The sequence below is a fragment of the Cucumis sativus genome, chromosome 7, assembly GCF_000004075.3.
Source record: "Cucumis sativus cultivar 9930 chromosome 7, Cucumber_9930_V3, whole genome shotgun sequence".
Classification (NCBI taxonomy): Eukaryota; Viridiplantae; Streptophyta; class Magnoliopsida; order Cucurbitales; family Cucurbitaceae; genus Cucumis; species Cucumis sativus.
In genome coordinates, this window is record NC_026661.2 from 16,786,653 (window position 1) to 16,800,370 (window position 13,718).

General features: G+C 36.1%; 2 protein-coding genes across 2 annotated transcripts; one reads left to right on the top strand and one right to left on the bottom strand.

Annotated features, from left to right (window-relative positions):
* Positions 1-153: 153 nt before the first annotated feature.
* On the bottom strand, positions 154-8,292 carry LOC101218638 (glycine oxidase). Its single transcript, XM_004148899.3, has 9 exons — positions 7,780-8,292; positions 7,541-7,690; positions 6,698-6,912; positions 6,503-6,567; positions 4,011-4,173; positions 3,121-3,286; positions 910-1,068; positions 737-825; positions 154-559 (listed from the first exon to the last, which is right to left on the bottom strand). The coding sequence occupies exons 1-9, from the start codon at positions 8,150-8,152 to the stop codon at positions 467-469; spliced, it is 1,473 nt and encodes a 490-aa protein (XP_004148947.1). The 5' UTR covers positions 8,153-8,292; the 3' UTR covers positions 154-466.
* Positions 8,293-9,751: 1,459 nt separating this feature from the next.
* LOC101218877 (rhodocoxin) lies at positions 9,752-10,653 on the top strand. The gene has a single exon (XM_004148900.3). It carries the CDS (start codon positions 9,854-9,856, stop codon positions 10,346-10,348), a length of 495 nt encoding a protein of 164 aa, XP_004148948.1. The 5' UTR covers positions 9,752-9,853; the 3' UTR covers positions 10,349-10,653.
* The last annotated feature ends 3,065 nt before the right edge of the window (positions 10,654-13,718 follow it).

Genomic DNA, 13,718 nt, shown 5'->3' on the forward strand with positions numbered 1-13,718 from the left:
CTCACAGAAGTGTTTTTAATACAAAGTAATTTTTTCAAAAGTCAGCTCAAACGTTCCCCAAGTCTTGCTGATAGGGGTTCATCCACTGCAGCCAATGGATATTTTCTTTTCCCTATTCCAACCATTTAATGAGTTTCGTATCAATTCAGGAACAGCTAGAAATAGTTTATCATGCATCATTCTCATTTCTAACCTCACTGAATGAGTTACAATTTTATACTGAACCAAGAAGATTATGAATTTTTCTACACATTAAGTCCTACACAGGAAATTTTCTCGGAATAAATAAACAACAGATTCTGAAAGTCAAGGTACAGAATTTTAAAAACATGGACTTCTGAGTTCCTACGATATTGATGACCTTCAACTACATGTTGGCTCTTTGGAAGAGGAAAAAGGGGTTGGTTTACATGAAGATCGAGGCCACTAAAAGCAGCATTATTGTATCATAAGTTGTAAGCATCTACTAACATCGTCCTTGTACCAAAAAAGGAGCTGGATCAACTTTCCCAGGACTTCCCAGCACCATGTTACCAATCATTTCTGCAGTTCCCATTGCCTGGATGTTAAAAAAAATATATATATCAGATTACAGAATGAACAAAAAATAGAGGGGTATCGTTGACAACTAGTAATTTATACAATAGAGCCATGAGTTTTTTTATGGTCTCTATGATGCATTAGAAGAGTAGTTTAGGAGTATCAGTAGCTTTCCATAACAGAGAGAGAGAGTCACCATTGAAAGTCCTCCACCTTCATGGCCAGATGCAAGGAACACGTTTGATAAACCAGGAACAGGCCCAATCACTGGTTTTCCATCAAGCACTGTGGACACTCATACGGGAAGATCAGATAATCCAGACCATGAAATTTCAACAGATGAAACTTATTAAGTGACATGATACTTACTGTATGGTCGTAGACCTATTCTCACTTTACTACTGTGTTTGATATCTGATAAAGAGACTTCTTTCAACGTAGGAAAGAATTCTGAAGCTCTCTCCCATATACGAGCAACTATGAATTCATTTATTTCAGTGTTGAAACCAGCAAACTCACGGCTGCTACCTGAAATTAGATGACCAATTACCGATGAGATTTCAAATTTCTTGCAATATTTTTTTCCCCTTTTTTTGTAAGAAACAATTTCATTGATTATGTGAAAGTAAAAGGCAATGTTTGAGACAAAAACAAAACAAACAAAGTGCAATTGGAAGATTACGAAATTTATTTATGTCCATAGCGCCTAAATAAATAAATAAATAAGATCACACTTTTTTCTTTTTCAAACAAAAATCTTTTCATTGATGTAATGAGAAAAATTACAGTATTTAGGACAATAACGAGAGGAAGTGCCTAGATAAAATTAAAGGCAAGATCTTAGAAATATATTAACTTTAATTCTTTTTTTTATTGGGGGAAGGGAATTTGGGATTGCCATGATCTCTTTCTCTTCAACGCCAATATCCCTTTTTCTTTTCAACATTTCACTTTGTCAATTTTGCATTCTCTGCACGAGGCACAATGAGATCCTAATTATTTGCTATCGGATTGCCAATTTGCTAACTACCTTTGGAGTTGTCAGATACATTCGTCCAGTGTTGGTTGGTCCCGAAGGATTGAGCTTCCGAACACGAACATCTCTCCTCTCCTCCCTAGAGTCACACTCATCAAGCAAGGAAAGAAGAGAGACGACTTCCGTCGTTTTCTTATTGGATAACTGCCAATACAACCAGAAGGAAAAAGACACTGAACTTTCCCCCAAACCAAAGAGTAAGAGCGTAGATGATTTTTAAGAGAGGAAAGATGAAAAAGATTAGGAAAGATAGAACAAAGGGGAGCCTCCCCAACCCATCGATCTTCCTAAAAAAAGCCATCTACTTACCATCCCCCACAAAGCAACTAACCCAAGGAGAAAAGAAAGGAATATCAAGCGAGATGTCCTTCTAGGGAGTACGATCTGTGCCTTTAATCCCTTTCGCCGCCCACTCAAAAGGAGCAAAGCAATGCTTACTCACAACAATCTTGTGCCACAAAGAATCAGGTTCAGAGGCAAAACGCCAAAGCCACTTAGCCTACAAAAGCTCATTCTTTCATATCTTCACCAGTCTCCATGGCCTTCGAGTTTTTCAATTTCAGCACAATGCCCTCAATGATTCAATAGCTTCTCAGTCCAAACCACGTTATTCTACTCTCTATTTTCCTTAAGAAAACTAATGATTTAATGGAGCCTCCAAAAGCGCACGGAGAGTCGAGTAAATTCAAGACAATAAGGAGAGAAAGAAAGCAAAAGAGAAAAAACAATCATGTTGATTCTCAATCAGATGAACATAGTTACCACTTGAAGAACAGTCAGACACATTGGAAACTGCCTTGCGGTCAAAGGAGAAAGATCTCAGGCTTGGATCTCAACCCACCCGAAGGAAAGGGTGGTGACTTAAAATTTGTGATGGGGTTGACTTGTATAGTCATGGAATGAGGTTGTTGCTAGAGTGAGAGACGGAAAAGAGAGGAGAGAGAGAGTAAAGGGAGACATTATTTTTTTATTTCTAACTTTGAAAATATTCTCACTATACTTTAATGTAAATTTTGTTTACACTTTTTCTTTGTCGGCATGCCATCTAAATTCTAAAATGTTAACTCGTTCATAGGATCCCTTAACTTCTAATCCAAGTTTCCTTAACTTTTATGCCCATCCTCAAACATACAGTCATTCCACTCCAGCCAACTCGTTTCAAGAATCCCAGATGCAAATTTTTTGTATTACTCATCGGTTTAAAGGTAATGTCAATTCCTTACATGTTTTCAAGACTAAAATTGTTATTCCTCACATTTCAAGCAAGATACCATTAAGGTAAAGAATATTTAATTCTATCTGTTTTTGTGGAAGAGCATGATTGAGCTCAATCAAACAAACATATATGTCAGTGATATATGATTAAATTTGCCTTCAACCACTAACTTAAGCTTTTGGGTGAATTGCTGGTTTAATAATACACATAGATGCATAAAGTAAAATGAAAAAAAGGAAAGAAAAAAAATCTTTCTGGCAGCAATGAAAGAATCGGGAGAAAAAAAATTGAAGTACTAAAAATTGAGATCACAAATTTCATATTTTACCAAGTATTAGATTGCCTTGAACATCCATAGTGGCAGTCATTGAAACGGATGATGTCTGCTCAAAATCTTTAGCCAAAGTTAAAGCTTGGTGATTAACATAGCCCACCTCCATCAAACCATGATTAACATGAAGGGAATTAAAATTCTCGATGACCAGCAAGTGACCCTGCCGTGAAAAATAGAGATTTAGTCCAAACCAACCTTCGGAGGAGATGGAAAGTATTTTAGGGAAAACAACCTCAACAATAAGTCACTTAGTGTTCTATGTTATTGAAATGAACTGTGAGAGCCTTAGTTATTGATATATTAGGATTATTTGTATGCTTGCTCTCTTGCAATAAATTACAACCAGGATGTTATTTGTATTTCTTCATGTTTTGCGTTAGGTGGTAACCTAACATGAACCTATGTGATGAAAACAAGAACCTACATATAATAGTGTAAATACATATCAAGCTAACATGATAATAATTCACAGCTGAAGCAACTGTGTATAGGTATGAAAAACACAAGAAAGGGGACTAATTAAAGATATAACCAAGAGATCAATTCCCAGAAGCAGGGAGGGAAATAATGCTTGTTTCTTCCAACCCCTTAATTGGAGACATTGTGTATTGTTAACATTTTCGCAATTATTGAAAATATATGAGGGTTACACTTTATTAAACAAGACTCAGCAATTATCATGCTAGTAAATTTGAGAAACTACAGTAATTAACGGCAAAAAGCCTAGTCCCCGTATTCTGTTTAACACTGAACATTTTGGGTTCCACCAATCGATTCCTCTTATCTATAGAATAAATAATAATGTCAAGAATAGACAGCAGAGAAGAATAGCATAAGCATGAAAACATCTCTAATAAAAAATAGATTATGTCTATAGACAAAACCTTTCTTGGCATTATGGGAACATCCAAAACAGTTTTTCCTTCCCTGAGTAAATCACGCAGCAAAGTCCCACTCCAACAACCAGCTGCCAAAACAATGGCCTTCTTACTGTACAATGTAGTCTTGGACGTCTGAACAGCTTCTATCTTCCCATTGCTACCAGACCTTGAGCAATTAACATTTAAAAGGCATAGTGGTCAGTTTATGTAATTTGAATATTTTATATCTGAATTAGCAAGAATTTTTGGAAAATTTGACAATTTTTTTAAACAAAAAACCAGAGTAATTTTGACTATTTGAATAAACAAATTAATGAGGATTGCTCTTTGCATGCACTGTTAAGACGATACCTCATAGGATATGCTATACATGATCATATAAAACATAATTGAGAGATGCCAATGGCGATCACCCTTTTAAGCATCAGATTGTTGTCAGGGACAGCGTGCTTCTGTTTTACTTTTTCCTTATTTTTCATGATATTCTATTTCATTATCAAGGAAAGCCAGCTCATACCAGTTTCTTCTTTCAATACCATCCGGTTTTTTCTCTAAGAAAACACAACTAAATAACAGAATAACAGCACAAAGCAAATTGGCTCAACAGTTGCCTTTCTCCAGAAAGTGCACCTTCACTTTTTGATAAAATAAACCGCTTTAATTGAGGAAAAAACGAAAGAATACACCAAAAAACCCAACTCATTAAAACACCCCATCTAGCTGGAGGGACCAACTAAATAAGATGTTACCTATAGAATAATTACAAAAAAGCTTCAAAATCGAAGCCCAAAGGGAAACATGAAATCTAGCAGCCAAAGACCAAATCTCACTATGCTCCCTCTCCCTACCCCTAAAAATTCGCTAATTCCTCTCACCCCATATGTCCCAAATAATAGCACACACTGGCCATCCAAAGAAAGCCCCCTTAATCTTTAAAGGGCGGATGGAGGAGGAACTCCTCGATCGTCTCTAATACTCCTAGAGCCAACAAAACTGATGCCCAACTCCTGTAGGAAAGAGCTCCACACAGCCCTCACATACTGATAGTCTCAGAAAAGATGATCAAGATCTTCCTCCGCCTTCCGACAAAGCATACAACAAAAAGGGCTGACAAGCAAAGTACTCTCTCTAACAAGCCTATCCATAATGTTAACACGTCCAAGTAAGACTTGCCAGATAAATAACCCAACCTTCTTGGGAACCTTCGTCCTCCAGATCACATCAAAAACCGACTCAGAGTAAGGAAAGGGATCTAACAAAAGACTAAACAAGGACTTACTCTTGAAACCTCTATTAGGATTAGGGTTCCAAACACGGACATCCCTTCTCCCCTTCCTAAAAATCAAGCAAGGAAAGAAGAGAGGTCATCTCCATCGTTTCCCTATTGGTCAAATTAGGGCAAAACCCAATGGAAAAAGATTCCAAATTCTCCAACCTAACTACACAATTCGAAACCATGCTGTTTTTGAACGAGGATAAATGATAGAGATGAGGAAACAAAGAACAAAGATAACTCCCCCCCACCAGATGATCCTCCCAGAAATACGTATCTTTGCCATCCCCCACAAAACAACAAGTGAGTCAAGAGAAAGTGGGAAGCTCAAAGGAAATATCCTTCTAGGGATTTCAGAGTGTGCTTTTAACTCCTTTCAGAGACCATTCAAAGGGAAGGGCGTCATGCTTACTCACAATAATCCTATGCCATAAAGAATCAGTTTCAAGAGAGAAACGCCAGAGCCATTTAGCCAACAATGCTCTATTGCGAATTCTAAGATTGTCAATCTCTAACCCCTCTTGATTAACAGTACACCCAGCTACCTCCCAACTCACCAAATGGGACCCATAACCTTTGTTGACCCCCTCCCATAGAAAATTTTTCATAGAAAGTGCACCTTTACTGCTTCCTACTTGACAAAGTTATGAATACATTTAAGTGTATGTTTCAAAAATTATGTCTCTCTTTTCCTTTTCTCTCAAAGTTCTACCACAGCTTTTAAGTTTAACGTTATTTTACTATTTCCTCAAAGTTATCTCACATCAAATTTAACCAGGCTAATGGCCATGGCATTCTCATTTCAGAAGTCTTGTAGCATCGGAGACTCCAATGGTTATGCTGTAGAGTTAGTCAATGAATTTCAAAATTTTATTTGTTTCTGTATATTAATTTATTAAAGAAAATACCATTTATGATATGCATTTTTTATAAGAAAGTAAGAAAAAGTTTCGTTGATAAATGAAATGTCCAAAGATTATACAACGAGCCCAAATACAAGAAAAACCGAATAGTGCAACCCCATCTATTGAAGGAAAATTACAATGATACCAAAGGGGAGTGGGGAACAAAAAAGTGATAAGAAAAAAGAAAGTGTGACCATTTATGATATCCATATTTATTATTGTAGCCAAACATCAACTATGTGGTGATCTATCAGTGCTACTGATATTTCTTGTTCTTGTTGTCAACATCTAAGTGCAATTGCCTAAGAAAAACAGACCTTAACAAGCCAGTAACGGGGTCATGAAAAAACTCTGCATATCTTCCTTTAAAATGCCTGTTAGCCTACATGGTTATCATATCTATCAGTAACAGAAGGCATGTATTAGCTTGATATCAACACTTGGAAAGCAGACATAATTGGATGGATAGGTAGAAAGAAAAAAATTAATATTTGATTACTTTCAGCCAAAACCTTTTGGATGAATGCTGCAGTACTATATGCATCCAGTTGACAGTCATTGGGGAGAAAGGCAGCCCCACAGCTGTCCCCGATCAGCAGAGCTGGTTCCATGGAAAGCAAATCAACACTAGACAGGTATTCAGCTTCCAGTCCAGCTCCAGAAAATTGATTTACCTTCCTCTTTAACATGTCAAGCTCATCAGGTGTTCTACCAATTAATAAGCTCCCTAAAGCAAAAATAATAAGAAGAAGAAGTAGAACAACTCACTCGTCAGCATACAATTCATGCAAGACTACATAATTTTCAAAGAAAAGTGGATCAAAAAGTTCAAATCTTGTCTTTAAATCAGTTTGTGGGCACAAATTAACTCCATGAATTTGTTATAATTTACTGACCCGGTTGCATGAATTTTATGAACATAGAATCCCATCATTTTCCTTCTTATAGACATAAATTAACCCAGGAGACCCTTAGGGAACACACTTAATTAACTAGTCTCTTTACCAGCCTTTTAATGAGATAAGAGTTTAATAGATGGAACTTGCAAATATAAAAATGGTCAGTGGCTAGTGCCTTCCAAAAGAATGGTAACTACCTAAAGCGTAATCCTTTGTGATGAAGAATGTTCAAATGATGTGAAAAGTTATTCACAGTTGTAAAGAAAGAACAAAAAAAAAAAAAAAAAAAAAGACGAGAACGGAACATCTATATAAGGAATCTTAGACAGCAAATGAAAAATGTAAAGTGACGTGAAAGTCAAATATACTCGCATTTGTAGAGAACGAATGAAAAAAGAAAAAAAAAGCCAAAAACAAAACATCTATACAAAGAATCGGTTTCATCATTTTACTTACCGGTCTTTTTCCAACCCAGTTCTTCCGATGGATTCAAGCCTTGATCACGCAGGGACTCAGCCAGACCCTCCCACAGCCTCTGGCTTCTCAAGGCAAGTTCCCAAATGTCACTGCCAGGGGATTTGTGCGCCATCCATAAATACCCCTGCCCTGAAACCAATTCAAACACATTCCGATTTTAAGAAAACGTCAATGACAAACAACGAACAAAGTTACCATTTCATACCGAACATTTTCACCTGCACCGGTAGCTCCAGAGCAAGGGACCTCCTTATCAACAACAGCAACGGAGAGGTCCGATCCGATAAGAAACTGCCGGGCAATAGTCAACCCGATAATTCCGGCACCAATGATGACGACATCGAACTCAGAAGCATTGCCATTACGAGAGGGTGAAGACGAAGATTTCACATCTTTCAAAGCACAAAAACTCACCGGTCTGTAACGGTTACCATTACTAAAACTCAACGTTATGGAATGATTAGGATTAATCGGCGGCCATTTTGGATTGAATCCGAAGTTGAAATGTCTGGTAGAACAGCATGAAGCTATGGCGGTCCTGCTAGAAGGACTTGAGCTTGGGCATGAAAGAATTGAAGAAGCAAAAACCATGTGGTTGACGTGAAGCAATACTGAAATTCTTAGTTCGAAAACTTACTGAATCAATTCGAGAACGTATCGTCTTCTTTGATTGATTGTATCCGCCAATGTGATTTTTGGTAATTGTTCTGGAACTAATCAAAAATAAATTAAATCTTAATCTTAATAAAGAAAACAACACCATTGTCTATCACACAGCTAATGGATATACATGCCGACTAGACTCTCAACTTTATTTTTACATTAACATTAACATTTTTTAAAACGAAAAAAAAGCTCCCATCAAATCCAATATTCTAATTTTTTTTCAGGATCTTAGTACATTTAGATTTGACGAAACACGATTATATTTGACTACCAATATCTAAGTGACTTTTTTTTCATCATCGGGTATATTTGACATACCATGTTTTGAACATTTACTAAGTTTGTTTCACTTACACAGTCGTTGTTATTCTACAAAGGTTATGAGTTACAAAACCTACACTTAAACGTTGTTAGTTCATTTTAAACACTTTTTTAGGTTGATTTGAAACTAAATTCGTTGCACTTACACACTTGGTTGACATGCGTTCGTGCTTTTTCACTTTTTTATTTTTTAATTTTGGTAGGTTGTAAGTTGTCCATGTGTTTAGTTGAGATTGCAAAGCGTTTAATTTTGTAAAAAAAAAAATGATAGTGTTTGGCAAACTAAAATAATGTATTTTTAAAAAAAAGTATAAACAAACATTAAGTGTTTAATTCCAAAAAATCGTTTAAAAGGAAATGTATTATTGAAAAACATTTTGTTCTTAATTCAATCCAATCGAATCCTTAGCATTGTTTAAAAGGAAATGTCACGTTTCGAACACTTTTTCAATTGGTTTGAAACTAAGTTTATTGTATTTACACATTTGGTTGCATGCTTTTTTCACATTTTAAAAAGCTTGTTGGGAGGTTGTGAGTTGCAAACTAACCGGTTGTTAGGTCATTTGAAAGCTTAAGTGATACACACATTTTGAACACTTTTTAGGTTTGATTGATACTACATTTGTTGCACTTACACACTTGGTTGTCACTTTATCTCTTTTTTTTCTTTTTTGTAACGGCATAAACTTGTGAACCAATGTAAATGTAACTTTGTTGATGACATACTTAGAAAAAACTGCCAATTTTATTAATTTTAACTTTTTGTCATCATCTTATAAAAAATAAACCAAATAATTAAAAGAATAATGCAACTCAAGTTTTATCTGGATAAACTAAAAGTTTAAGAAAGGGAAAATGTGTACCTAGATATTAAAGAACTATAAACTATAAACTATAAAGAACACAAAGAAAGTATAAATTAACATATAATTTTTTTTGTTATCAACAATTTCATCCTCGTCCTATGCGATCCCCTACTATTCGAAAAGTGAAAATTGATACATAAGGGGAGAAACATCGAAAATAACTTTATGTTTATACATTAGGTTTGGACTTAATTAATTATTAGTCATTTTTTACTTCAATTAAAACTCAATTTAAGTAATAAGTTTTTAATTTAAAATGGTTTATTTATTTCAAATTAGAAAAATGAGGGAATAAATCTGTCTAATTATTTTTTTAAAAATTGTGCTTTTATATTTTTAGATTATAGATTATAGATAATAATAGAAAAAAAAAAACTCGGGGAGAAGCTTTGTATATTGTCCGTCATTTGTCAGCGTCAGGCCATCAAATTACACAGCAATGGCAGTCGCAAACCTACACAGGCTCCGCCAAATCCACCGTCTCCCGGCGATCACCTACTCCAAGACCATTTTCTCAAGATGGTCGGCGTCGGCCACCACCTCTTTGGAACACTCATCGTCTTCATCCAAAAAGGTATCAGATCGTACCATCAAACTCTTCGCGTATGATCTGGAGGGCACAAAGAAAGAGATCGTCGGATTAACTGGCCAGACTCTTCTGAAGGCGCTTGCCAATCGGGGCCTGATCGACCCGGATTCCCATCGGTTGGAACAAATCGACGCCTGTTCGGCGGAATGCGAGGTCAGAATCGCCCAGGATTGGATCAACAAGCTCCCGCCGCGGTCCTACGACGAGGAGTATGTGCTCAAGAGAAATTCCAGGGCTAGGACTTTGAACAAGAACTCGAGGCTTGGCTGCCAGGTTATTCTCACTCCCGACCTTGAAGGTATGGTCGTTGTTGTGCCCGAGCCCAAACCTTGGGACATCCCTTAATTTTTATTTGGAACACTGCATCTTTGTTTTTCGGCTTATTTGGCTGTTTGTTCATTTAATAATTTGTACCTTGAGATGGTGCATTTGGTGGACGACTTGTTGTCTTTGGGAAAGATTATCCTCTAATTGCGTCGTTTCGATGCTTCTATACTCTAGTTGTTCTGTCGTCAGCTTGTTTAATGGGATATTTTTGTATTCGAATTTTCTGTACTTCTTTGTTACAGTGGATGTAAGCATTTGGAGAATGTATAAGAAATTGGCAAGCAACTGTTAGAATATGAAAAATTTTGGGTTCGTTCCTTTTACTCCTTTCTTCTTCCATGAAATGCCCAAAATTCATTACTATGAAGAGGAAAACAAAATTTTAAGAAGTTCTGAACCACTATGGTTTTATCAATGATCTAGGGGTATTCATGGACCCTGATGTTTGTAAACTTTGATTTCCTTAAATTTGTTGGTCCACTATCTAGGTATTGATCAAGTTCCTTGATGCCAAATGATTTATCATTAGATATAGGAGCTAGTATGTGTACCAGAGCCACTAAAGCTACTGCCAGAGTAATTTAGAGATTTTTCCCCATGTTCATCCCCAAGAGAAGTCTTATGAAACTTGATTATGGGATGTTGGCTTTTGGGTTCTAATTCCTCACAAAAATTTGGACTTCTTGTTGAATGAAGAAGCTGTGTAGAGGTATAAATGTAGATTTATACGACCCAAGGAGATGAGAACAAAAGTTTTTTTTTTCTTTTTCCCTCTCAATTGTTTCAAGCACAACTGTACACAAAAGTTAAGGTTTATCTACAAGCTCCAATTTTTGGATGTATGCATGATCATTAATGAATTAAGTATGGAGTTTGAGTTATAGAAGATTATGCAAACTCTATCCTAAAGATCAGCTTGTTGAATCTTACATGTATAGGTTGGAGGCTGGAGTAGTTGGTTTTTAAAGGGCCTGTCTAGACACTCGATGTGCCTTACTTTCCTAAAGCGAGGTGCCCTTGCTGAGGGCTGAGGCACATCCTGTAATGCACCCCATGCTTCTTATTAGTTTCTTTTATAAGAAATATGTTTTATAGAGGTGTATATATTTAAATTTAATGTTATATTTCATAAGGTACGTGTGTATATAGACACTGAAAGCGGTCTTCTTTTCTTAACTTAAAGTTATTAGGATGTTTTTGCATAGTGGTTTTCCTTATTTCTAATCTTTGGCTTGTGTTGTAAAAAGAAATAGGCTAAAATTCCTTTGGAGAAGGAGATAAGTGTGGGGGCTGATGGAATGGAATAGAACACTATATCTTTGCTCCAATATCATAAGGTTTTATGTGTTGAAGCCTCCTGTATGGGGGATTCCTCTAGAAGTAGACTGTCCAGTCCAGGGTTGATTGTTTAGAGAAGTCAGGATACCGTAAAGATTCTTTGGTTAGTAACTTGGTTTATCTATCATTTATCAATGTCAATGAGTTACTAAATGTTCTTGGAGAGTTGGATATTAGTGTACAAGGGTCAACGTCCCATAAATAATTATTAGTCTTTGCTCTGACTCCAAGGTTAGATTTTTGGGCGTGCAATATAGCCTTTAAGTTCATTTCATTCTCTCCTTTCCTGATTGTTTATGGCTTGCATTCGATCACTAACACCCACTTCAAGATGCTTGGATCTATGGTTTCTGAAGTTTAGATTTGAAGATATGAATAAATATAATAAAATTTCGTCTTGTTGGTTCTTCTTGGTGGTTTTTCCAATTGTGATAAAGTTCAAGCTGAAACTCCTTTAGGGTCTTTCTCTGAACTGTTACCTTTTGTGTGAAACAATCGTGGGGGATAATGATAATTTTTTTTTCTAGTTTTCTCTTGGTGTGTGGTTCTTATTTTTTCTCCCTTAGATAGTCTCTTTGTAACTCTTTTGGTTGGTGCTACCATCTTTTGTTATTGTACGTTTTGATGAGACGTAAAAGAGGGGAAAATAAGAAGCTTTCATGGTTAAAACATTTTAGAATGAGTTAGTGCTTCTCTAGATTGACTTCCTAAGCTTTACAATCACCAGCATGGGCTTGTTTTGGAGCTTGATTGACTCCATCCTTTGGTTATTGCTTGGTTTTCCTCTCATGGTACAGCCAATATTATTTGGCACAATGTGTTAGGAACCCAACCAAACAAAGAAATACTCAAGAACAAACAAGAACACTAAGATATAGAATTATATGAAAATATATTGATAATAATATCACATGGTCATAAGAAAATGACAATGTAACCCTAGCCTTTCGAGAGAGCTACTCTCTCCCAAATTCCCCAATTAGGAATTCCTTCACAAAACTCTTCATGCCCCCTAACTAACCTCTGTCGAACTATTTATAACCGAAAGAAACCCTAACAAACTTAATGTCTAATTACTAGAATGCCTTTCCTACAATTCATACTAATCATCTCTAAATAATCCTAACTAAGGGTCTTACGGTGTTATTAGAGGTTTTAGTTGGAAAGAAAATGAATGACCTTCAATAGTAAGTTGTAACCTGTAAGACAGTACACATTCTGAGATTAGTTGAGTTATACGTTAGCAATCATAGTTATCATGGAAGAAAGTTGAACAAGTTTTGAAACCTTCCTTTTGTGCGTCATGTTTCTGTAGACACTTGATATAGACACCCTTCATTCTGTTCATTTTTCTTGCCTTTTCTTTGGGTTCAACCACATATTCTCTTAAGTCTTACCCAAGCAATATCTTTCTTAGCCCTTACACAAGTGCCCTGTTTTTCTAAAGTAAGAAATTAAGATTTTTGGGTAAGCAGCATAGAATGGTTGATTATAGAGCTGCTTTTATTGGGTTTCTCTTCAAATCTGAGATGGATGAGTAACTGTGTGTGTTAATTAGTATGCAGAAAAGTTTGCTTGTGTCATGCCATATCACTTGTCAATGAGCCTTGGTAAGGGGGAGTATTAAGTGGTTCGGTTTGAGTTTATTTTCCATAAACTGATATGTCCTGTAAGGGAAAACAGAAGCAGATACCTGTAATGTTGGAACTGATTTTTGTTAACCTGGCTCAAGCACCTGACAGAACTGGACACCAAAACGACCAAGACGGACAGAACCTACCGTTTGTATGATTGACTCGGTTAAGTCCGGTCCCAGAATGACCATCTAATTTAGTTTATTGTTAACATATTGTTGGTTATCAACAACGACAAATGGAGAAGGATGGATTTAAAGACAAATTGAGAATTTGGGATTTGAACCTTGGCGAGGTTCATATGGGTGTCCTTGTTGGCTTTAAATTTTAAACTCAGAAACAATAAATGATAACCATTATCTCTCGTTAAATTGTGAACATAATAAACTTTCGTATATTCTTTGAATTTTCTTTAT